The sequence below is a fragment of the Bemisia tabaci genome, chromosome 1 (genome assembly GCF_918797505.1).
Source record: "Bemisia tabaci chromosome 1, PGI_BMITA_v3".
Classification (NCBI taxonomy): domain Eukaryota; kingdom Metazoa; phylum Arthropoda; class Insecta; order Hemiptera; family Aleyrodidae; genus Bemisia; species Bemisia tabaci.
Genome location: NC_092793.1, coordinates 38,969,678 through 38,996,239, shown reverse-complemented (window position 1 = coordinate 38,996,239; position 26,562 = coordinate 38,969,678). Strand labels below are relative to the sequence as shown.

General features: G+C 38.6%; 1 protein-coding gene across 6 annotated transcripts in view; it reads right to left on the bottom strand.

The window, feature by feature from the left end:
• Positions 1-26,562, bottom strand: part of tim (timeless) — a 161,118-nt gene that overhangs the window by 73,852 nt on the left and 60,704 nt on the right. For 4 of the 6 annotated variants that reach the window (XM_072300699.1, XM_072300706.1, XM_072300702.1 and 1 more), the window contains 5 exons: positions 20,402-20,460; positions 19,191-19,401; positions 13,956-14,108; positions 5,294-5,473; positions 1,558-1,740 (listed from right to left, as the gene is read on the bottom strand). In XM_072300699.1, the coding sequence (XP_072156800.1) occupies positions 1,558-1,740; positions 5,294-5,473; positions 13,956-14,108; positions 19,191-19,401; positions 20,402-20,460 (786 nt within the window). Of the gene's footprint in view, positions 1-1,557; positions 1,741-5,293; positions 5,474-13,955; positions 14,109-19,190; positions 19,402-20,401; positions 20,461-20,901; positions 21,001-26,562 lie in introns of all 6 variants that reach the window. The other 2 variants (XM_072300710.1, XM_072300705.1) reach the window with 2 other exon arrangements.

The following is a 26,562-nucleotide window of genomic DNA, read 5'->3' as shown; positions in this document are numbered from 1 at the left end:
TCACTTGCCCCATCCTTACATTTTTTATAACAGTACAGCGACTTCTTCCACCCAGTCTCATAAAAGTCCTTCCTGTCAGCCCACAGCCAGTTAATGACACACGATAACTTCTTTGTCATGACTAAACCGCTTGCCACCAAGATACTGTTTTTTTTAACTCCGGAAAAAAATGAAAATCACTCATCACTGAGCGCAGAAGTTACTGTTCGTGCCAATAAATGGCTGCAAGCTGAGAAAAAGGACTTTCATGAGACCCGGTGGAATGAGTCGCTGCATCATTTTCAAAAATGTAAGGATCCGGCAGGTGACTACGTTGAGAGGGAGGATAAAAAGTCTTAAAACAGTTACACAACTTTCGTACCGAAAGAATAAATTTCTTTTGCTTCTTCACGGACTTAAACTTTTGTTTTCTCTTAAACCCTACAGCATGGTAAAAGTGGGAACTTTTGGACATGAGCTCAGTATAGAAAATCCATTATTACTACGCACAATGGGTACCAAATTTTAAAAACTATAGCTTGTTAGAAAGCTGAGGATACGGTCGTCCTGAAGCCGGTCTGGTTTTTTTTCTAACATCAAGAGTTTCAGAGATATTAAATGAGTAAATTTACTTAAAAATCCAGCTTCGTATTAATGGACAAACAATAGCTCGTCACTTCCAATCGGTTACAGTTAAAATAAGTAATATTTCAAAATTGTATTGGCAGCAAAATAGAGGTGTCGCCAGCTCAGCTGACAGTTGTTTACTTTTGCTTAGCAAACTACTGCGCTGCAGTTGTCCAATGGCGATCGAGGATTGACCACCAGGTCTTGACTCTTTTTTATTTCTGTGAAATAAAAATCAGTGGTCTACCTAATACTGCTCCGTTTATGTTAATCAAATTGACCCATTGTTATTTTTTTTGTTCAAAGATCAAACCCGTCAATGCCACCTTAGTGGTAAGAAGCTTTCCGGTCAGCAGTCAAAAAGTTATCATGTAAAGGTACATAGGCTGTACTTAGACAAATTTCAAGGAGGGATACGATACAGTCGAATAACGTTTTATTTGACCGTGCTGTAACGCCGAATAACGTTTTATATGACGGTACGTACCGCCGAATAAATACTTTGATTGTCAATTGCTTCGGATTGCTGAAACTACATAACAGTTTCCTGGCTAATTATGAATAATAGGTAAATCAAACGAACCCAGGGGTTTACAAGTAAATCTGTAGAAAACATTGCATTTTGACAATACTTTTAGTAGAACATTGCCACCTGTTGATTTCGAAATTTATTTATACATACCACCGGCATACAAGACCCCCAAGAAAAATATGTACAGCAGTAAAATCATCTGTAAGCATTAAGGGGCTGATTTAACTTTAAGTCAGGGGTAGATTTTCAAAGAAGACTCAATTTCTCAACGATTTGGAGATGGCCTCTTTTTCAAATAATCAATTTTTTAATTCATTTCATTGAAAGAATTATTACATTCTGACAAATCAACATGCCAGGTGAATATTTCGCAGAATGTTGTTAAACCTTTGAAATGACTGTTATGACTAAGCACATACCATATTAGTATCGGGTGCTGGCTGCTTCTCGAAATTCTCTTTAATCGTGGATGGTTGGATACTCGCAGGCTGCTGCTGTTTTGGTGGCTGTGTGCTGGATTGATTCACATTATCTGATCCTGTTTCGGATGAGTCAGAGGTGGGGTCAGATGTTGTATTTGAAAACGAATCATTGTTCCGCTCCTGAAATTTAAATAATCATTCCTAAATTACATGAAGGACTGCATGGATTAAGTTGAATCATAAGTAAATCATTAACAAAGGAGGAGTAACGTTTTGGGCCTTTTCCGGCCCCACCTGGATTTTGCTAAATGTTTCATATTTTCAAAGTACTAGTCTTAGGTAGACTCTGTGCCAAATATTAGACCGAACGGAGCCCATGCAAGGGCGCAGCAGCGCCTCAAACCCAAAATCCTGGAATCGAAAAACAATTATTTTCGTCGACTTTTTCGACTGTTATCACTCTTCCAGCACATGATTCTTATGTATTTTTTTGCGTACTTTTCGTTTCTGGCCTTTTTAAAAGCCTCCGATAAATTTTAAGGGGCCTTATGGCCCATTTTTAGGGGTTTTTTTCCATTTAACACATTCAAAACTCAATTTAATCCAAAAACTGTGTACATTTTTGAAAAGTACGTAAAGAAATGAATAAAAAAGGTTCAGTAAAATTTTTTCCTATGTTGTCAAATTTCCGAGAAAATTCGTCCCAAAGTGTCAAAAACGGCAAAAAATCGATAAATCGCCGCGTCTAAGGTTCAAGAAAGTGGAGTACATTTTTCATACTGTACCAGATAACAGCTCTTATCCATCCATACAACATACTAAAACATCATAGTTGTACCTGGATTCCCACGATGTGAAAATTGACCGAGATGTCGATTTTAGCGGCCTTTTTATACTTGAAGGCAGCTCTTTGGAATGTTTTTCGACCTTAGTCACCCTCTATGGGTGTGTACTATGTGTATTTTTCTACGTACTTTTCATATCTGGCCATAAAAATGGCTTCCTGTGAATTTTAAAAGGCCTAACGGTCCATTGTTGCCAATTTTCACCAATTTTTAGGGGTTTTTTCAAGTTTACGTGTGTGAAACTTAATTTAATCTAGAAACCGTGTACAATTTCGGAAAGAACGTAAAAAAATACATAGAAATGTGATTTGTACCTTTTCCCTACGTTGCCAAATTTTCGAGAAAAATCGTCCTGAAGCGTCAAAAATGCCAAAAATTGGATTAATCATCACGTCGGAGGTTCCAGGAAGTGAATTATGACATTCATGTGGATCGTGAGACGCTTTCTCCACGCATTTTCTGTTCTTCGGTATATTTGGCCTGTAGCAAGCATCTAGAGAACCAAGGATTATCTCGAGGTTACAGGAATAAAGAGGTGAACTGGAGTGAAGGATAAAGTAAAAGCACCTTGAGGGCCCGTTTTGTCACGTTCATCTACGCCATTATATGTTCCTTGAGATGCATTGCAATTTTCCGTTTTCGATACGTTATTTGTAGTGAAAAAAAACTTGAAATTCACTTCCTGGAACCTCCGACGTGATGATTAATCCAATTTTTGGCATTTTTGACGCTTCAGGACGATTTTTCTCGAAAATTTGGCAACGTAGGGAAAAGGTACAAATCACATTCCATGTATTTTTTTACGTTCTTTCCGAAATTGTACACGATTTCTAGATTAAATTAAGTTTCACACACGTAAACTTGAAAAAACCCCTAAAAATTGGTGAAAATTGGCAACAATGGACCGTTAGGCCTTTTAAAACTCACAGGAAGCCATTTTTATGGCCAGATATGAAAAGTACGTAGAAAAATACATATAGTACACACCCATAGAGGGTGACTAAGGTCGAGAAACATTCAAAAGAGCTGCCTTCAAGTATAAAAAGGCCGCTAAAATCGACATCTCGGTCAATTTTCACATCGTGGGAATCCAGGTACAACTATGATGTTTTAGTATGTTGTATGGATGGATAAGAGCTGTTATCTGGTACAGTATGAAAAATGTACTCCACTTTCTTAAACCTTAGACGCGGCGATTTATCGATTTTTTGCCGTTTTTGACACTTTGGGACGAATTTTCTCGGAAATTTGACAACATAGGAAAAAATTTTACTGAACCTCTTTTATTCATTTCTTTACGTACTTTTCAAAAATGTACACAGTTTTTGGATTAAATTGAGTTTTGAATGTGTTAAATGGAAAAAACCCCTAAAAATGGGCCAAAAATGGCAACAATGGGCCATAAGGCCCCTTAAAATTTATCGGAGGCCTTTAAAAAGGCCAGAAACGAAAAGTACGCAAAAAAAATACATAAGAATCATGTGCTGGAAGAGTGATAACAGTCGAAAAAGTCGACGAAAATAATTGTTTTTCGATTCCAGGATTTTGGGTTTGAGGCGCTGCTGCGCCCTTGCATGGGCTCCGTTCGGTCTAATATTTGGCACAGAGTCTACCTAAGACTAGTACTTTGAAAATATGAAACATTTAGCAAAATCCAGGTGGGGCCGGAAAAGGCCCAAAACGTTACTCCTCCTTTATGGATGAAGTAAGATTCTAAGTAAAAAAATTGACACAGAAAAACATAGGTTGATTTTTTTTTTCAAAATACAACTTTATACTGCAAAGGAGCTCTTCACGTCTTTTCTAGTTAAGTCTTCTGTCAAATCTAACTTTTTCTATTCATAATAATTGAAATTAAGAATGAAGTTTGGGGTAGTCAGGACTGATCCAAAGAAAAAACCCGTGATAGTGATGAAGATTGAGGAAAAAATAACCACTGGATTTACAAAATATAATATAATTGGGAAAATTAAAACAAACTGCCGAGCAAAAAAAAGGAAAGGCAACAAAGGAGACAAAAAATCCTTGCAAAATTACCATTAATGTTAGTTAAAATGCATAAAATAGCAACTGTCAGCACTGATGTGCACAAGTGCTTAACTAAAGCTAGAGGCAAATATCCATGAAGAAAGGCAAATTTTGAAATGGGCACACTCCAACTGCCTAAGAATAATTACAGTTAACTGAGAATGGCTAAAGACACATTAAATGCTTAAAACCTGAACACAACTAGTTTTCTCTGCCACAGCTAGTGATTAAAAGGATAACAGCCTCTTAGCAAAGGAGCTTCGAAGCTGTAATGGTGAGTATGATGGGAAGAGACTGGAACTTCAGAGGACAGATGGGGCATTGATTTGCCATTTGGATAACTCAGAGAGGGCTGAACATAAGATTCGCATGGTGCGCATGAGTGTTCTCTCTTTCTAATTTTCTACTCACACAGTGATAAAATCCAATAAAAATGTAAAGGGAATTTGAATCATGAAAACATATTATGTACAATTGAAGAGCAAAACGGAAGTTCTCGCAATATCATACTGTCTGATTCCTCTTTTCCATTAGATAAAAAAGGGGGGCCAGGGGCTTGACAAATTCTGATGCCCCTAGGGTTGGCGCCCCAGCAAGAGTCTCCTTTTGGTACCCCTTGCAATAGGCCTTCTGGTTAGGCCAAAAATGCAAAAGACAATGTACTTTGCATTCTGCAACTAGTATGGAGCATTGATCATATGCCACCCAGTATTTTGTCTCCTGGAAACATATCATTACCAGTTGAATCAACAAGTATGGTGATGAACTAACACTCTAAGAGGTTCTCTCCTGGCTGTATTTTTAACTTAAAAATCAACATTGGCGCAGCACTGGTTTTATGCCTGACTGCAAGTACTTACAGGTGGAGAAGTGTTGCTTTCATTATCATCTGAGCTATCACTTAACGCGGCTTCGAACCATAGACTGAGCAGCTTTTGTAGAGTATTCACATGTTGATCCTTGTAAATCAATGCTATCAACTGTGCTATGGTGATACCCCAATTAGCGCATAGATCTTCATTCATCAGCTGGATCAGAACCTTCAGGAAAGATATTTATTGACAAATTACAAACCTCAGTGAATGGAAAGATTACTAAGAGATTAAAAATCACAGGATGTAATTTTAAAATAAATTAAGAAACAGGAAAGAAGATAGAGACTTTGTAGAATTCAAGGCTTTGGCATGGATTGCATATTCTGCTTACTCTTCACGACCACCCACAATACACCCATTTAAAGGCTGTGAAAATGTAGCATTTAGTTAATCTGCTAGAAAACGTGATTTGGTAAAAATACTTTTCGCGTGGTAAGTACAAGAAATGGAATTTGAATTTACTCCCGATTGCAGTCCAAGCCAGTTGATGCAGTTTTTTGTTAATGTTTTGTTTCTATGATAATTTTATGTATTTCATAAAAGGGTAGATATAGAACAATGCGATTTTCTCTAGCTATTAAAACAAAGTTTGACCAAGAAACTGAAAGTTGGACTACTCTGAGCACATTATTTAAGATATTGGAATATGTTTAACAGAATCTTGTGGCTTATTTTATCAGCTTCCTAACGAGCCCTTGTTGAGCTCATTTAGAAGAATAAGAAGAATAGTGTCCAACCGCCCCAGCTGTTGGCCATAGCTTGTTATGCTTATATTTCAAAGCGAACGGTTGGACTATTGCTGTAACGCACAGGGGACAAAATCTAGGATAAGGGAAATTGGATGGAAGCAGAGGACCGCTAATGCTGTTTCCTTCTGCATGGGAAATTCAATAGGAAAAGTTTATCAATCCAGATCTGCTGTAGGAAAGGAATAGAAGCTGTGTCGCTTTCAGCAGTAACCGTTCCTATGTCTTGTGCTTGTTACCTGAACGACTGTTTGGACAGCTTTGGTTTCTTAATTTCAGATAAACCCACCTCAGGCCCAATTTTACACCCGGCTCCACCTATGCACCCCATGCTATGTACGATTGGTAACATGCCTGATGTATTCTTTTGGATACTGTGCATTCATGTCTCATTGTCTTAACATGATTAAACATTCTCGGTATTCTATGCAAGCAACCTCTATTACGCATTCCCTGTAGAATGCTGCTCTCTCCTGGGATCCTGATGCTGGGGCATAACATCCAAAACTCTCATAAAAGCAATTACACTTTTTACCAATGATTGTTATCATCTCAGGAGAAATACACTTGACACTTGTCACATTAAGTCCGTTTCGCATAACTACACTTACGCCTCTACATGACCGCTGTTCTGCTGGTCTACCGCTGTTGTGCCAGATATACTTTTCGTTGTGGAAGGTCGAATTGATTAGGTGGGTTACTTGTAGCACTGCAGCAGTGCAACATCTGTCTGGAACCTGTCGAGTGTCTTTTCTATCCTTTCTTGTTGCGATTTGTCATTACAGGAACTGACATTCCACAAGGCTATACATATTTCTGTATTTTCTGGTGTGTTTGAGGTTGTTATTGTAAAGTTATACTTTCTGCTCTGATATCATATCTTGGCTGGGGTTCCGTTAGTGGAGGGACAGAAGAGTGTGCTTCAGTGGGTATGCTAACTGAGTTATCTTTGGATTTCTTTCTACCACTGCTCTGTGGAGGCATGATATGATGTTACTTTCTCTTCCTCCTTGGTTGTATGAAAGGTGGCTCGTTGTGTTTGTCTGGCATTCCTTGGATTACATCGAGTGATCTGAGTCTGGTGTTACTGACTGTTGGAAACCACTCAGTGATCCTGTCATAGTGGTTTAAACTTCCATCTGTTCCACAACGATGACAGATTCTTAATGTCGGGTTTTTAGATCCTATTTTGTAGTCAGGCCCTCTTTCATTTAACATATGACCTTGGCACAAAAGCAATTGGCAAAAGGCCTGAATAGTTTCCGATCCACCATAGCAATTAGCAACATGGCCTAGCCTTTGAATGAAAATTATTAGAGAAAATTATCTAAATTAGGAATGAGATTAAATAAGAAGGAGGAAAATACAGCAAAAAGAAGGAAATGGAGGAGAAAAAAAGAACCCAATCAGCACAATTTCTTGATGCAATGTTGTTACTTTGTTGACATATGTTGACGTAATGTTACTCATACGGATATAATGCTGTATCTAGATCAGATGCGTTCCTAAACCCTCAACTCTGCTCTCCAGAGAATCGTCGGCCGGAAAACTCGGTGGATTACCCAGTGACTGACGTCAGCTATCCGCGTTGTCGTCGTTGTCTGCATTTGTTTACATTTGATTTCAAATACCTGAAGTTGACAAAATCTTCCATATTTCTCAATTTCCAAAACTTTCATAACAATAAGTGAACAGCAGGCCCAAAATTTGATCATGTTGCCTGAGATGAAGACCAGAAAAAGACGCGAAGTGAAGAGGAATAAGGCTAACCTCACTTCTACGTCACTCTCTGGTAGTCTCCGACCTCTAGAGATCAGAGAGATGGGGAGCTATTCAAAGACTGATGTAGCCTGTTCTCATGTATGTATGAATGTAACAATACAATAATTCTTCGTTACCCGCAGACGTAAACAACCAATGTTGGACTTAAGGATGAATCACCCATAAACCGCAAAGAATACCGATTTTAAGCCTTTTTTGCCAAATTTGGCAACTTTCAGACAATTATTTTGGGACAAAAAGTTGGCAAAAAAAGTGAAAAAAAATGCCCAAGTGAAGAGAATGCCAAGGAAAGGGCAACAGTGGGTTTTAAATGGAATGAGGGAGTGCCCACTCTCTGAGGAACTGAGGAAAGATAAGGTGCTGAGGCAGTCAGGCGTCGTAGAGCGCTGTAAAAGTGGTTCTCATGTATGTATGTGTGTACGTTACAATGAAATAATTTTTCTTCACTCTGTGTCATTATCTCTGGTCTTCAAGAAGTGGTGTCGGCTAAAAAAGCCAATGCAAAAATTACCATACCTCGCAAACAAAAAATTTCCGTGCAAGCAATAATTTATCAATGGATGCAGAATCAAATGAACTATCTATTAGACAACTTTTTAATCAAATTAGAAATGTATTTTAAAATAATTGCGGATTAGTGAAAATTGAAGAATTAAAAAATCGAAAAATTGGCAACACTGCATGTTAAAATTAATAGGAAATTTAAAACAAGAATATTTCTTTAAACTGCACGTTTATTAAAAAATAATCGTTCAATCTGCGACTTCATGGCTCAATTTTAGTACCACCCATGGAATTGTCACGTTTTCAACTTGTCAATGCTATAGCACGTGGGGCAAATTTTTCTTGAACTTTCTGTTGCCGGAAAAAGACGTGTCTTGTGACAAGGAACAACAAATCTAACTCCAAGCAAAATCCATGAGGGGGAGAGGGAGGGGAGGGGGGAAACTGATGATTTTGAATAACTCATTATGATACGCATATAATTTCAGGGTGTCTACGAGATTTTCAAAATGAAATTCCCTGACAATTCGAGGTTTTCCATGACAAAAATGACAAAATTCCCTGACTTTTTGGGTTTAGCCATACGATGAACTAGTTAGAAAATATTCAAAAAAAACTATCCTTGGGAGTGACCCTGTAAAGCCATATTCTGAATCACCATGGCGTTGGAAGGAGTTGAGTAATACTTTTGAAAGGAACGAGATCCTAAATACTCGAAATAAAGCTAATTCCAAAATAGTATACTCAGACTAAAATTCACCTTCAAAGGACTACGTGCAAAACGGGCCATTTGGGGCTCGAGGCAGATACCATTGAGACTTGCCCTATTCATCCACCTAACAATGCCCAATCTTTTCCCAAAGTTTCAAGCCCCCCAAAAATTTTGGGGAGACTCGGCGGGGGGTCAAAGTTAAAAACCGGCAAAATTTTCGCGAATTTATTACTCAAAAACCAAGAAGTTTTGGAAAACGCGGTTTAAACGAGCGTATTCAGCGTGACGAGAGCTTTCAGAAAATGTATAACATCATAGGGTTTTGTCAACTTCAGCTCGAGTTATCGCCTCCGAAGCGCCGGAACGCTCAAAAAAGACCCCTTATTTTTTCACGTTTGGGCCGATTTAAAAAAAAACCATTTTTTTATTTTGATGAAAAACTGATATGTTGTTCCTGACTCTCTGTAGCCCCTCTAGCTCTTTACCGCATGCTGGGGAAATGTTTTGGTCGCGAGTTATAAGAGCGGAAAGGAGCGAATATCGGGAAAATCGGCTATTTTAAACTGCGCGCGGCGACGGATCAAGAGACATGTGGTAACAATGCGAGGTCGGCAGAGGAGTATGATTCGGCGAACTGAGTGGGAGGGGACGTTTTCCCTTCGATCAACGCCGCGCGGGCAGTTTAAAATAGCCGATTTTCCCCACATTCGCTCCTTTCCGCTCTTATAACTCGCGACCAAAACATTTCCCCAGCATGCGGTAAAGAGCTAGAGGGGCTACAGAGAGTCAGGAACAACATATCAGTTTTTCATCAAAATAAAAAAATGGCTTTTTTTTAAATCGGCCCAAACGTGAAAAAATAAGGGGTCTTTTTTGAGCGTTCCGGCGCTTCGGAGGCGATAACTCGAGCTGAAGTTGACAAAACCCTATGATGTTATACATTTTCTGAAAGCTCTCGTCACGCTGAATACGCTCGTTTAAACCGCGTTTTCCAAAACTTCTTGGTTTTTGAGTAATAAATTCGCGAAAATTTTGCCGGTTTTTAACTTTGACCCCCCGCCGAGTCTCCCCAAAATTTTTGGGGGGCTTGAAACTTTGGGAAAAGATTGGGCATTGTTAGGTGAATGTATAGGGCAAGTCTCAAAGGTATCCGCCCCGAGCCCCAAATGGCCCGTTTTGCACGTAGTCCTTTAATTTTTAAGCTCTACTACGCTCTCTTTGTGACTTATTGCCCCGTATACTTTTGAAAATTCAAACTATAGTTCACCCTGGTGGTTTCATAAATATTGGCATATTACTTAGTGCCCAGAAAATACAAGTGTCTATTTCTTAAAATATAAAACAAGAGTTGTAAATGTGCCTAACTCAGGTAGATTTTGCTATAATCAAGAGGAAATACGAGTCTCTTCTCGATTTTAGATAAATTTGCTTGATTCGTTTTTTTTTTTAAGGTCAATTAGTTCAATGGATTCCAGAGCCTATTGTTGGTATTGAATTTGTCTTATACTCAACAAGCGTTGGCTTGTTAGAATATAATCCACCAATAATATTTGTACAAGGTGGATGCACCAGTTGTGAACATGTTGATTTAAGAACCAGAAAAATTTTATGCAAAATGCAGTTGACATTAAATATTTCTTTACTCAGTTAAAGAAAAACTAAAATTCTAGCACTTTCATTAAATTTCCTAACTTATTGAAAAAATTGATTAACCATCTGCTCATAACTGGGGCACTTAGTTTCCTATTATTATTTACTGTAATTTTCTGCTGTTAGCAAGTTAACTTCATTCAAGTCTATTTAGTCTATCTTGCCATTTGGCATGAATTAAGTAGATAAATTAAATAGGGCAGATCGATTCGATCTTTAAAGTTAGCGAACACACATTAGTGAACCTAGCGGCCGTGTTGCAAACTGGTTGAACAGAGCAGTTTACATTATCAGCCACGCGAGCGCGCTACTCGGCCAATTCGACAGTGATGAGCTAAAATAGCCGCGAAATGTTCGAATTGCGAAAATTCCCTGACTTTCACCGTTTTTCGATCGAATTCCCTGACTTTTCCCGGTTTTCCAGACAGTGATCAAATTCCCTGATTTTTCCCGGTTTTCTAGACCTGCAGACACCCTAAATTTCAAGCATCTTCGATGTCAGAGGATTTTTTTGTTTCTAGTTCTCACAATGTTCAAAGAGTGATGAACCATAATTTTTGTCTAAAAACTTCAACAACTAAACTTTTATTTATTTAACATTGTGAAACTGCAACCCAATATTGAGATACCCAGGGCCATATCAAAGCTACTATGCTGTGAGCCTGGATATCACAATATTGAGTTGCAGTGGAGACTAATGTAGCAAGACTACTGTCTCTAGGGGCATGGCGAACAATCAGGCTTGCTGACCACTTACAATCACCGTGAATCACAAACATTTTAATGTTTTCAACAGTTAGAACAATCGATCATTTGAGATAGACAACTTTGGCTCCTGTGTTCTCAACAGCTAATTTCTGCAATAAACGAGGAGCCACCCAAAAAAACCAGAATTTCGCTGTAACTTGGCAACGATGGAAAATATTCGGGTTCCACCGCTAGAAGATGTAACTAGGAGCTATAAAGAGTCACTAGGCCAAATTTCAACATCGTAACATATTTTCTTTTATTTTGGCGAGACTTCGTTTAAGATGTTGTCTGGCGAGTTCGTCGTTTTTGAAGATGGGTCAATTTCAGTAACAAAACTTAGCGCTCAATATTTTCTCTCTTACTCCATAAAATCACAAAATTGCCTTGCATCAAGTAATGAAAAAAACAGCATTTTTGTGAAAGGGGTTGGTTACAGATCATATAATTAACTAGCAGATATCATTTCAATGTAATACAGAAATAATTAAAACATTGCTGTGGAAAATTTGGGCCTAAAACGCGTTGTTGCCACATTGGTCCCCTTTTTAGCGTTCCAGGCGGTGACTGCCGCTGGGCGTCCAGCCGAGGTTCGAACAATAAATCACACTCTACAACGAAGAAAGACATTCAACCACTTATGTCATGAGTGAATCATGTTCCCTGCAAGATTCACTTTAAAAATTGACAGAGTTAGCCGCGCATTGCCCGTGAAAATCGCCCATCTTCAAAAACGACGAACTCGCCAGACAACCCTGTAAACCAAGTCTCGCCAAAGTAAAAGAAAATTTTGCTATGACGTTAAAATTTGGCCTAGTGACTCTTCATGGCTTCTGGTTACACCTTTTAGCGGTAGAACCCGGATATTTTCCACCTTTGCCAAGTTACAGCAAAATTCCAGGTTTTTTTTGGGTTCCTCCTCGTACAAGACTTATTATTTCTTGGATAAGCTTTTTACGTATCTAGGTGGACAGTACTATACCAACCCAATTGCCAGGAATTTGAAGATCAAAACTACAATAGTTAGGTACAATCGACATGGTCTCTGTCCATACCTTCATAAAATACATAAAATTATAATCAAGTAAAGGGTCCTTTTTGTTTATTTTTAAGGCTTCAGAGGAGATTAAAATTTTTATAATTTAAGTAAGGAAGGAGAAGAAAATATTCTGTTTAAAATTCATACAGGGTGTACCAAAATTCCGTCCCACCCCTGCTAACTTTTGAACGAATTGAGCTAGGGTAATGAAACTTTGGGAATGTTCCTATCTCAAAGGGGACCATCTTTTGGGGGGGTCAAAATTTTGGTCCCCCCTCAGGGGGGGCGCGGGGGGCCCCCAACTTTTTTTTTTCAAATGGCAACCCCTCTCTTGTGATACCTCATTTGAAAGAGCATAAAAAACTAAGAATTTTGGCGCAAACCGCAGATCAATATCTTAATTTTTGACCGAGTTATGATAGGTCAAAGGTCAAATTTGACCTGTTTTCAAAAAATCATAACTCCGGTTCAAATTATCGTAAAGAAGAAAATAAAACGGGAAAATTTACCAAATTGTGTCCGCTTTTAAGTAAAAATTGCAGAAATCACTTCGATTTAATTTTAAGGGGGGGCTCGGACCCCCAAATACGTCAATTCAAAGGTCATTCAATTTTCCCGCGAAATAAGCCAATTTCTCCTAGATTTGCCTCCACATTATCTCAGTAAGGTCAAAATCAGTTCACTATTACGTTGGCAAGTCCCCAAATTTCCGGAAAAGTTAAAAAAAAAACGAAATTTAAACGGTCAAATTTAATCACCTTAAATTTCGTTTTTTTTAACCTTTCCCGAAATTTGGGGACTTGCCAACGTAATAGTGAACTGATTTTGACCTTACTGAGATAATGTGGAGGCAAATCTAGGAGAAATTGGCTTATTTCGCGGGAAAATTGAATGACCTTTGAATTGACGTATTTAGGGGTCCAAGCCCCCCTTAAAATTAAATCGAAGTGATTTCTGCAATTTTTACTTAAAAGCGGACACAATTTGGTAAATTTTCCCGTTTTATTTTCTTCTTTACGATAATTTGAACCGGAGTTATGATTTTTTGAAAACAGGTCAAATTTGACCTTTGACCTGTCATAACTCGGTCAAAAATTAAGATATTGATCTGCGGTTTGCGCCAAAATTCTTAGTTTTTTATGCTCTTTCAAATGAGGTATCACAAGATAGGGGTTGCCATTTGAAAAAAAAAGTTGGGGGCCCCCCGCGCCCCCCCTGAGGGGAGATCAAAATTTTGACCCCCCCCCAAAAGATGGTCCCCGTTGAGATAGGAAGATTCCCAAAGTTTCATTACCCTATCTCAATTCGTTCAAAAGTTAGCGGGGGTGGGACGGACTTTTGGTACACCCTGTATGAAATTATCTTTCAGAATTTATGGAGAGGGGGGGGGGGTGTTAAAAATAAAAAAAAATACACAAAATTGCGTTCCGTAACCAACGAAATAAGCTGTAACATGAGTTACAATACCTTGTCAATATTTTGGGTGAACAAATTCCATATGATTTGATTTTGAAGAGACAATGAGAATACTCCTCTTGTTTCAGGTATATGAAGGATGTTACGTAGAAGTAACAGGCACGTGTTGATGTGCTCACACTCCATTTTGTCCAACTGGGGAACCTGGAAAATTAAAAATGACCTCTAAAATATGGAAACTTTAATACTAGCAGATGCTGCAATTACTAAAGGCCTTGAGGAAACGCTGGGTCTTCAAAATATTATTTAAAATAATCAACATATAAACATAAATTCATTAAAGAATTTCAGGCCAAGCCAAGGGGACTTGAACACGGAGACTAGTAATGGCTGACATCTTGCTGAATTCGTAGTTCAGGAAGGCCTAAGTTTCCTCTTACGAAACAACTGAGCCTTTATTTTGCCGCACTTGTGCAGGGGCCCTTGAAGTCCAAAAAGAAATTTTTTTCCCCGAAAAGTTGGTAAATTACTGAAAAAGCTACATGATCTTCCTCCTCTTTGTAATTTTAATAGCCAATTGTATAACAACGGTGGATAATTATACAAAGTACACTCCTCCAAGTCTTTTTTAAAGATATTATCTTTGTTCTTGTAGGGGACGATTCTTCTCTTGACATTGGGATCTCATTACTTCTTGACCCTTTTATCAGGTCAGGGTTGTAATTAACCCTCTACTCTACCTTTAAGCAACGTTTCCTAATGAGAGATTTTTCTGTTTTCCTATTAATTTGTTCAGAATGAAGTTGAGGTGAAAATTAAAAAATTGAAAGAGGTGCAGGAAATTTCAAGGTTTTTCAATACAAGACATAGCAGTTGTACTGATAGTTCTAATAATATCTAAACAAAATGAAAAAAGAATGTATTATTTTTCACTTTCCTTTCTTCTCTTTGGTTTGAGTTTTTTTACCTTTTCATCATCTAAGGATTAAAGAGCTTGATGCACAAACGGTTTTTTCGCCCCCCCCCCTCTGGAATTTCTTCAGACTTTGTCTATTGAATACTCATACTTGAGCGCTTCTTTCCCCAAATTTTCAGACCCCCAAAAAATTTTGGGGGGGAGCTAGGGGGGGTGGAAGTCAAAACCCGTGAACCTCGATATCTCTCGAACGAAGAAAGATATCGAGGTCCGGTTTGGACGAAAAATTGTCTAAAATTGCATACTTTCAGATTCTAAAGGTCGAAATCTCGATATCACATTTTTAAGTCAACATATGTGCTTTTTGCCAGTTTTTAAGTCTAGAAAATTTCTTTTAAACGAAAAATTTACGAAGATCTCAATTTTTTATTAGAACCAAAACAAGTTTTTAAATTGTTCGTCTTTTTCTGCATCCAACGAGTGGTCCATTAAGCTGCGGAACCAAACGGTTCCGGAGTTATGATCGATTGAAGTTTCCGCTCAACGCGCGCCGACCGATTTTCGCGCGCAAAAAAGTCGAATTTGACTGTTATTGAATCAGATTGAATGTTCAAACTGAGCAAAATGCATTATCAGGGACTCTTGAGGATCGCTGAGTTCAGAAATTACAGATACCTCCAAAAAATTCACGTTTTTAAAATTACAGCTCCGCACAGGACCACTGGGCGGCCGGTCGGCACACAGTGGGCCTCTAAAATAGCGCTGTGGAGCTGTAATTTTTAATATGTGAATTATTTGGAAGTATCTGTAATTTCTGAACTCAGCGACCCTCAAGAGTCCCTGCTAATGCATTTTGCTCAGTTTGAACATTCAATCTGATCTAATAACAGTCAAATCCGACTTTTTTGCGCGCGAAAATCGGTCGGCGCGAGTTAAGCGGAAACTTCAATCGATCATGATTCCGGAACCGTTTGGTTCCGCTGCTTGATAGACCACTCATTGGATGCGGAAAAAGACGAACAATTTAAAAAACTGGTTTTGGTTCAAATAAAAAATTGAGATCTTTGTAAATTTTTCGTTTAAAAGAAATTTTCTAGACCTAAAAACTGGCAAAAAGCACATATGTTGACTTAAAAATGTGATATCGAGATTTCGACCTTTAGAATCTGAAAGTATGCAATTTTAGACAATTTTTCGTCCAAACCGGACCTTGATATCTTTCTTCGTTCGAGAGATATCGAGGTTCACAGGTTGTGACTTCCACCCCCCCCTAGCTCCCCCCCCCCAAAATTTTTTGGGGGTCTGAAAATTTGGGAAAAGAAGCGATCAAGTATGAGTAATCAATAGTCAAAGCCTGAAGAAATTCCAGAGGGGGGGGGGGGGAAAGCCGTCTTTGCATCAAGCTCTTTACAAACTTAGTACAAACAAGTGACAAGATAAAGATTCTTCATTAAATAATATTCCCAAAAAAATAGATATCTCAAGGAAAAAGGTAAGTAACTTAATCCTAGATTTGCAGAATGAAGGAATTTAGGTTCAATTAATATTTGATTATGATAAAAAAAATTATTTCAAATTACAATGAAAGTTTATTTAATCGTACAGTTTTATTAAGAACACATGCGTACACACAACGCATGCAAGAAAAGCAAAGCGTGACTTAACCTTACAGAATTTGCGCTAAGGTGCGTCAGCCAACTTTTTATTCATTTGTTCATGAACTACGAACCTTTGCAAGCAAATGTTCGAGAAAAAACTTCATCAACATTACAACATGGCACATGCACAATACGGGAGGTTTAAAGAGTTGTTGACATGTTTAGTACAATTAATGTCCTGCTAGAGGCGAGCAACAAATTTACTGTAGAAACGGCACCACTAACCATAGGGTTTCTCATAGGTTGCTATTGGTTAGTCAATGACTTATCTAATTCGATCATTGCAACCACCCGGAATCCCATCATATAATCGCTCCATTTTTCATTTATCTTCTTTGTCTATCACTATTTCTATCGATTTCAATAAATGAACAATCAAAACCACACGTGAGGAAGGTAAGTCAGAGTTAGTGAGATAGTTTTTTATTTACACAGAAGCAAACCTGATTGTCAGTGACCCACAAAAAAGTGCCCATGGGTGCTCTGTTTGAATTTGAAAATGCATGGTACAGAAAAAATAAATTTCGTGTCAAGGAATTGGACTGCATTTGAAAAAAAGGAATAACTATTTTTGGCTCATTTATAAAAGCACCTAAAGAAAGTGCTCGAAAAGTCCCTTCCCCATCTAACTTTTTACCTAATTGAGGCAGAGATTTGAAACTTTAAGGACATTCCTGGCCCAAAGGGCACTACTTTTTGACACCCCTAAAATTTTCAGGGGCCTACTTGGGGGAAGGGGGAATAGATCCCATCTTTTTATTTTCAAATAATAAGACCCCTCTTGTGATACCGTGTTCTAAAAAGCATAAAAAAAGAAAACTTTCCACGCACACCTGAAGTCAATATCTTAAACTAATTCAAAATGGCGGCCGGTTACAGTTCAAGGTGGCTGAAAATTGAAACCGGTTGTTCGTCGTGGATTCGCCCAAAATTCAGTATCCTCGTGTATTTAGACATATGAAAAACAAATTTGAGGTTCGATTTTCAAAAAACCGAAATTAAAAATGCGGCCGGTTGAAGTTCAACATGGCCGAAAGTTGGCATCTTGGTTTAACAAATTGGAAATTTGATTTCTAAAAATACAATTTTCGGCCATTTTGAAATTAAACCAGTCACCATTTCGGGAATTTTGATTTTTTTGAAAAGTTAACGTCAAATTCGTTTTTTAGGGTTAAAACACCCTCCAATGCCGAGTTTCAGGCAAATTCATCGACAAAAAACCTGGGTTCCAATTATCAGCCATTTTAAACTTTAACCGGCCACCATATTAAACTTTAACCAGCCGCCATTTCGAAACGGTTGGAGGTATTGACTTCGGATTTGCGCGAAAAGTTTTCTTTTCTTATGTTCTTTCGAACGAGGTATCACAAGAGGGGTCTTCCCATTCGAAAATAAAAATTTCAGAAGCACTACCTCCCAAGGGCCCTAGGGTAGAGGGTTTTTCCACTTTGTCGGAATCGCGAAACGGGTCGGGCGGAAAAGTTGCTCCTCAGAAAACTTTTGGACCCGTGTTTTTTCTATTTCAAAAATTTTGGATCCATCCATTGCCCCCGAGCCCTCACAGTTTCGATTTTTTCGGAGAATCGTGTTTTTTCAGCAAAAATCTCGATATTGAAGCATCTGTGTGGTAAAGATGACCGAATAATACAGTAGCATAGTACCACTAAGACTTATAGAGCTTAATTTGAGAGGCACATTGTTGCCAACTTTAAAAAATTTACGGAAATAACACAATTTCTGGTAATTTTCGAAAATCTTCGAAAATTCGGTGCTCTATCAGAAAAACAGCCAAACGGAGAAGTATGACCTCGGCGTAACACTTTTCAGACGTTTTTTGCACGGAGACTTCGTTTTTGTATGCAAATTTTCAAAAAATTACTTCTAAGACCGTCAAGGTAAGGAAAATACGGGGAAAATTGTGTTTTTCTCATGAAAACTTGCACTCAGACTGCCGGCAATCGATCTGAATACCACATTCATTTACATAGCCTTTAGCTCAACTCTCCAAGTTCTAAGAAAAATCGAAAAATAGACATTTGGAGAAATGTAACAATGTTAAATTCTTGCGGTATAATAATGTAGATAGAGCTCATCACAAGGAACTGGTTGTGTGTAGAGTTCCATTTGTTTAATTCGGTACTCAATTTTTGCCGCTCGTGCATGGTTGATTGGTTGGATTAACTGTGAACTGGCATTTTGTGTTGAATGCTGGCATCAATCTTCTTGATTCAAGCTCGGAGAAGTATGCATCAGCTATTGCCAATTTTAATAGGGCAATTTAATTTTTTACATGAAAACAGTTGTGCTAATTTTTGTGCAAAGTTCGGTGAATTTTCTGCACAGTGCGAATTAAATTCCTCAAAATTTTCAAAGGAATCCGCACAAACGTTCTCTTGTAAAAAATTGAATTGCCCGGTTAATTTTTGCAATAGCTGATATGGCTTTGTTCCTTTCTGCTAGACACGGTCCAATTATATTATGCTCAATGCGAATTTACCGATCACAAACTTTTTCAGTTGACTGTACCTCGCGCACTGTTGCCAGAGAGAACAGATATAACATTACTTTCCCCTGTTGAAATCTAAGTAAAATATCCCCAATTTAATTGCACAACCTGGCAACCTTGTCTTGCAGGAAACATACCCACTAGAAGATAGAAATTTAACCTTAACTAGATATTATTGACTAAAGAAAATTACTGGAGATTCATACTAAAGTAGTTTTATGGGTGGTATGTACTTTTTCCAAGATTTCTTGCATGAAATCAACTACACTGCGTGTGGAATGCTTATCCACAAATGATTCCTTGGCTGCATGGAGGAGCCAGTTCAACTCGTAAACAACGGTGCTTCCGGCCGGTGATTTGGTCATGGTGGCAGGGCATAGGAGACATTCCACTGGTAATGTTAAATTCACTAAGATCCTAGAAAAACGTCAAACCATTAATGTGCAATTGATTTAAGAATAATTAAGTTCAAACAAAAACCAATCAAGGGGAAATGTACGATTTCCTTCCGAAAATTATTTAAAAATTTTCTAATACAGCCTACAGATTGTGATCATAACTAGATCATTGATCGCTTCTTTGCAAAATGTAAACATTCCTTTTGGCCGCTGGGAGAAAAATTCTATTGGAGGCGAATAAATTATCTGAAGTGACATCTTTCCTTCTTGAAAATACATTTGGTTTTGTTATTCAATTTGGACACTGATTAATTATTTTCGTATGAAAAAGTTATCTCAAAATTATGTGTAGAGAATAAAAGAGGGTTGTTTAGTAAACTCCATGATTTTAAACTAATATTGATGGACAAATGACTATCTGTAAAAAGCATTGTGAAGCCACAACTTGTAGCCTTTTAGCATGTTAAGGAACTTTGATCCGGCGGAGCTCTCGGAGAAAGGAGTTTTTTTTAGGTTCCACCCAGGTCCAAAATTGTGCAGAGTGTATTTTGTGACATGGGTTGCTGCATTCAATACATATCACGAATGTGTGAGATTGGGACAAGTGAACTTAATGAAGAAAGTATTCAAGCACGTTTTGCGACTGAAATATTTGCACAGAGGAGAGAAATCAAAAGGTTTCCTAACTCGGATATTTTAACAGTTTTTATTGAGTTTTCTCTTCAAAAAGTTTTTTAACTTTTTTTCTTTTAAGTATAGCGAAGTAAACACAGTAAAGATGGAAATGTACGATGTATGGGCAGTATTATTCAAACATTTCCGACAGCTTAGCAATAGATAAGACGATCGATTTTCCAAACAATTGTAGGGGAAATAACCAGATTGTAACAAAATGAGGTACTTTAAAGTAAGTTAGAGAGATTTCCTGAGACTCAAGGATGTTCGAAGACTTACCAAGGAATAACAAACCCCTAAAGATCCTAAAAAAAAAATGATGAAATCATGAAACAAGGACTTACTTGATAGTTAGAGCTAGTATTTCCTTATCTTTAGAGTTTGTGAGCAGCGGCAATAGATCCTGAGAAAGAAATTGCAAAAAATTATGCAAGTCATCTATAGGTATCAGTATTAGTTACTAAAGAAGGAAGTTAAAATCAAGACCAATCCACCGACACAGCCAATCACAATCAGTCAGTCACAGCACATTTTTCACAGATCCTACCTCTGCTGAACCAAAATTTTGATAACAGAGATGACTCATTGTCAGTTTGATATAGACTACATTGTGCAAAAAGGAACTACTATTTTTGGCTCTATATAAAAGTACCTACATGAATAAGGGAAACAAGGATGCACTGTCAACAATATGGATGTTGATTTTACAGACCTAGGATGTTAAAAATCTGCGCAACAACCCTCGCTGCTGAGTTGATAGCCAGGCAGGACGTTCAGTTTACATCCTCTTATCTGTTGAGAGAGCAAGCCACAATGGTACAAGTCAATTTACATTGTTACTTACAATTAAATCCGCAGCATCCAAGTTTGAATTTGAACCCATGCCTCCGGCTGAGCAATGAATTTGGAGACCAGCACTCTACCATTCGACTAAGGAGTCTTGCTGATGGACAACAAAGAAATTCGACTTGTCAAAGCAAACCTACTTTCATAATCTGTACAAAGTCTGTTTATCAACGGATTCTTACGAAATTTGATATTTTGAGTCAAGTCGACACAAGAAATACGAATTTGGGGTGATTTTTTTTTATATTGATAAATTCAAGGTGATGGAATATTGATGCCGGCTATAATGCGTAAAATTATTTCTTAATCAACGGAATCTGATGAAAATTGGTATTTAAGGGTATTTTGACTCTGGAAATTCAAATTTAACGATATTACTTCGCTATTACTAATGCCAAGGAGACAGAATGAGAATGAATGGTAGGGTGCCCCACTTCAAGGGTCACCTCCAAATTTTAATGATGGTATCCTCCAAGTTGTTGACCCCACTTACAGGGTGCCGACTGTAACAGGCTGGCCAAAAATCAGTACTTTTGCAGTAGGAGATGTTAAGACTACTTGTTAAGATCCATGATGGTGGAATGACGAGGGTGATTGCAATTCGTAGAATAACTGCTTGGATTATTTTTTTTTTCATTTTTTTTTCAGAAATCTGGGTGCACTGGGTAATGAGCCGACAACTTTGAATTGGACGTTGATACACTGCTGTCTCTTAATCCAAAATGGTGGGGTAATCATGGTGGCTGTAGTAAGTGTCAATTGGTGTGATAAGTGTCTGTTTACGATGGATTCTCACGAAAATTGGTAATTGGACGTATTTTGAACCGATTACTTCGAATTAGGCATTAATTTTTGCTCGTTATAAGTAAATCCGAGATAATGAATATTATGTGACGATTGTTTTTCGTATAATGGCTTTTTAATGACGGATTTTCACAAAATGTAGTCTCAGGGGAAACGTGGCTCAAGAAACCCGAATGAAACGTCATTTTTTTGCCATTTTAATATCCAAGATGGCTGAAAACTTGACGTGGCTGGAGGTCTTAAAATTGCTGCAAACTGCCAAAAGTTCTTGAAAATCCTTCTGCTGACGCGAAATAAGCAGGAAAGTTGACTGCAAAAAGTGCTGATCTAGCAGCAGTATTTTATGTTCGAAGAAGTCAACGGGTGAACAAGGGTTGAAAGCAACAAAGAAAGAACTGGAAAACAAGTGAGAGAGGGGTTATCTCCGATTGCCTTTTTTAACGCTGACCTCCATAATATGTGGCGCTGGGTAAGAATAACCACAAGGAGGACCACTGAGCTACGGGACACAGCGCACGCTGCCACTACCACTACCAGCACTTTTTGGCAGAGAAGTGGTGGAACCACGCCAGGATAATAGGTTGTAAATTTTACATCCTGCACTGTGTCAAATCAATGTCGCAAGCAATAGTTCAATGCCTTTTTGATGTGGAGGCATCTGTCAGAGAATGTAATCAACATTCGCAAGGATGATTCTGGGACTTTCACCCACAGACTTGTCACCCACGGTATAATTCGGCCACACTTTTTGACCCACATTATTTAGACCCCCTTGCACTTTTGTGCACGTGACTTTTCACTTCAATGATTTTACGGAGCAAGATTCTTAACTCATGGTTGTCATGGAGGAAAGGCAACTATTTCATAATGCTATTGCAAGGAACAGCTGATGTAATTTAAGTGAGATTTTATATTTTTCAGGGGGTTAACCTTAATCAAAATTCGGTTTGAAATTCTGTTCTAAATTCTTTTGAAGAAGAAGCTTCTTGCAAGACAGCCATCCTTCAGATCAAAGCATATTTTGTCCAAAACAGTTTCACCGTTGCTTCCTCTTTGACAATCATTAGTGATTATGAAAAGTCTAATCAATGCTCATCAGGGTGTTTTTGATTCTGCTGATACTAGACTCTGTTTTTTTCACCTTGCCCAGTCTTTGAACAGGAGAATTCAAGAGGAGGGTTTGCAAGCGCAGTACCGAAATGAAGAAGATAGATCGATAAAATTGGATTGCAGTCAATCTTGGGATTGGCTTTTGTTCTAGTCGGAGATGTTGAACAGGCTTTTGATGTATTACTTGAAAACATTGCAGAAGATCTCATTAAAACCTGTGATTATTTTGAACGGAATTATGTTCGCAGAGTCAAAGCGCAAGGTCGCCGTCGAGGAGTCGCACCTTGATATCCAACTAAGCTTTGGAATCAACACCAAGCAACCCTTTTGGGTGGACCCAGAACGAATAATGCCTCTGAGGGGTGGAACCTGCGTCTTAACGTAGTTGTTGGCAAGCACCACTCCACATTTTTCCACCTTCTGCGAGAGCTTGTCTCTGAACATAGTAATGTGGAGAGTGTGTTCAAAGACTTGAATTTGGGTAAAAAAATTCGGCCCCCTCAAAAAAAAAGTACAAGAATAACAATGATCGTTTGAAGAAACTATGCGAGGCCTACAAATCATACAAAGCAGACAATGGGGAGGACGGTACAGAAGCAGGAAAAGGAGTGTTAAAATTCTTGAGAGCTACTAAATTTTGCATTTCCCTTTGAGTCAGGTAAGCGTAATATCACTGTTAATCACATTTATTTGATGAAAACGCTTGTAGGTAAAAAAGCACGAGGGTTAAAATGTTGTGGGCAAATATCTGTGGGCTAAAAATTCGTGGGTGGAAACGTGTGGATGAATAGTCTCTTGGGCGAACTATCTGTGTGTGAGTACCTAGTCCTGGCACTGCAAGGATATAAATTTTACAACCGCGCCAATGTTAGAGTTACGTTCAAGATATTGTTTTGACGTGCAGTTTCTCTTATGTTAACAGATTTGAGATGCTGATTTAACAGGCTACAGTGAATGTTGAATCAAACGTCTTTCAATGTTCGAACATTATACAAAATGTCAATACAACAGAGCTTACAGAATGTTGAATCGACAGGTTGGAAAAACGCTGTTTCAAAGTTCTTAAAATGTTTAAATAAAAGACAGGCTGATCAAAATAACGAAAAAACGAAGAGTGCTTTTAACATATAAAAGGACTGCAAAGTTTTCATATCCTTTTTCCCGTGTTACACCTACTTCGTTTCTAAAATGAGGCACAAATAGTAGGTAGTTCTTTTTTACAAAATGTAGTCCATAAGTAAACAAACGTAGCCTCATCGTTAGATCAATTTAAACACAATATCTTTTCCTTTAAAAAATCATGAGCCAAAAAGGCAATTGCCAGAAGTGCAGAAAGTGCTCGATCAGCCAAACGAGGGAAAAATGTGGGAACAGAAGTCATTTCGACACAGACATCCCACAGTCAAAGGAACCATAAAACACACACTTGCTTTTCGAGAAAAAACTACCTAAATACATTACTTTTGCAAAGGAAACTGAATAGCTCACTCTTTTCTGCAAATGAAGTTGTGAGGCGTGTTTTTTTATGAAAAGAAAATAGTGAAGTGCGCAATTTTATATGGACAGCAATGTGAAGGCTGCAAATGTAAAAGAAAAGTAGTTTTATGTAGACAGCAATGTGGAGGCAGCGTTTAAAATGAGGAGGCTGCCTCAAAAAACGTGGAGACAAAGAACTTTCTGCATTCCTGGTAACTGTAACATCAATTAGGATTTTACAACCTCAAATACCCCACTTTGAGCATCAAGTGTTCCTTATACAGGGTTATTCAAAAGTTACGCACCACTGGCCATAACTTTAGTTCTAATTATGATATCGATTTGCGGTTTGTGGCGTCCTTCCTCATATCGAGGGGGAAACTTTTTGAGGTACTTTTCAGTTCTTCATCCCCCCAGGGGGAGGGGGGGTGGGGGGCAACTCAAAAATTTCAAATGGCAACCCCCATCATGTAATACATCGTTAGAAAGAGCATGAAAAAAGAAAATTTTTGGCGCAAACCGGAAATCAATCTGACCCCCCTGTCAAAAGTTAGGGGGGTCTAAAGGTTATTTAGGGGGTCCGTACCTTCATTTTTTAGAGTAGCTTCGGCGGCTCTTGGACATACCGTTTCTCTTTTCAAAGAGTCCTCGAATACTCCAAGTCTGATACCGAAGTCTTCATGTTGCCCCCGGGCCACCACAGCCCCCTCGTAGGGGGGGATGGGCCTGTTACAATGAAACATTGCATTAAAATGCGAAAAGTCACAGAAGAGCTTCAAACTTAGAATCAAATCTGAGTGGAATTTCTTGCCAATGCTAACGCAAACGCAGCCTGCGACTTTAAAGTGAGTTTTCAAAACTCTTAGCCCCCTGCCCCCCCTCATTTTTGGTTGCAGAGCGGGTAAAAACCGGGAAATTCACTACAAATAATGCCCGAAACTAATGTCTAACTTGAGGAGGACCCTTGAAACGTTGCGATCAGTCGGAGCATTGAAATACAAGGACTGCCACCCCCTTAAAGTACGGAAACATCCAAAACACCCCCGCTGCCCCCCTCATTTTTCGTTGCGGAGCGGGTAAAAACCGGGGCATAATTTCTGGCGATTTTCCCGGGTAAAAACCGCATTTTAATGCAATGTTTCATTGTAACAGGCCCATCCCCCCCTACGAGGGGGCTGTGGTGGCCCGGGGGCAACATGAAGACTTCGGTATCAGACTTGGAGTATTCGAGGACTCTTTGAAAAGAGAAACGGTATGTCCAAGAGCCGCCGAAGCTACTCTAAAAATGAAGGTACGGACTCCCTAAATAACCTTTAGACCCCCCTAACTTTTGACAGGGGGGTCAGATTGATTTCCGGTTTGCGCCAAAAATTTTCTTTTTTCATGCTCTTTCTAACGATGTATTACATGATGGGGGTTGCCATTTGAAATTTTTGAGTTGCCCCCCCCCCCTCCCCCTGGGGGGATGAAGAACTGAAAAGTACCTCAAAAAGTTTCTCCCTCGATATGAGGAAGGACGCCACAAACCGCAAATCGATATCATAATTAGAACTAAAGTTACGGCCAGTGGTGCGTAACTTTTGAATAACCCTGTATCTTTAAAATCAAAGAATCGAATCCCATTCATGTTACCTGTAGTTAACAAGCAACAATGCCACATTGAAATACTGTTGTGGGACCAGACCTTGCAGGTTTGGTGTCCACATTCAGCTCCGTAGATGAGGCATGCTTCGCGGCATGGCTCTTCGTGAGAAATTGCGGAGGTCCAGGGTCAGTCCTATCGGACGGAGTTTCTCGAGGCGCATTTGTTTATGTCCGCGCGGAGAGCTTCCGTTTTTCGGAAGTTCAAGCATTGGCATAAAAGGATGTGATATCCACGTGGGCGAGATCAGTCATCTAGGAAAGATTCTAGAGCTAGATCCGGTTGGCCCCTGTGAGTGTTGCTATTCATTAGAGATTTATATAGAGATTTAGATATATATGTATTCATTGTGCTATTTCCATATTTGGTTGTGTTCTTCATTTGTGCCAGCATTCCCACCACAACATGTTGTAGGCGCCGTGTCATCTTGTGATATCGTAGGGATCCCGGTACCCCTTCGTTTTTGTTGTTTTTCTTAGTTATTTCCAAAGTTTTCCAAAGTTTCCCGCGTTTTCAAGTTCCAAAGTTTTTCATTTTTTCAAAATCACGCAGTTTTTATAATTATTTCGAAATTTCTCTCATCGCATCCTTCAAAAAATGAAAAGGTAAGCAAGTTTTGTTTTAAAT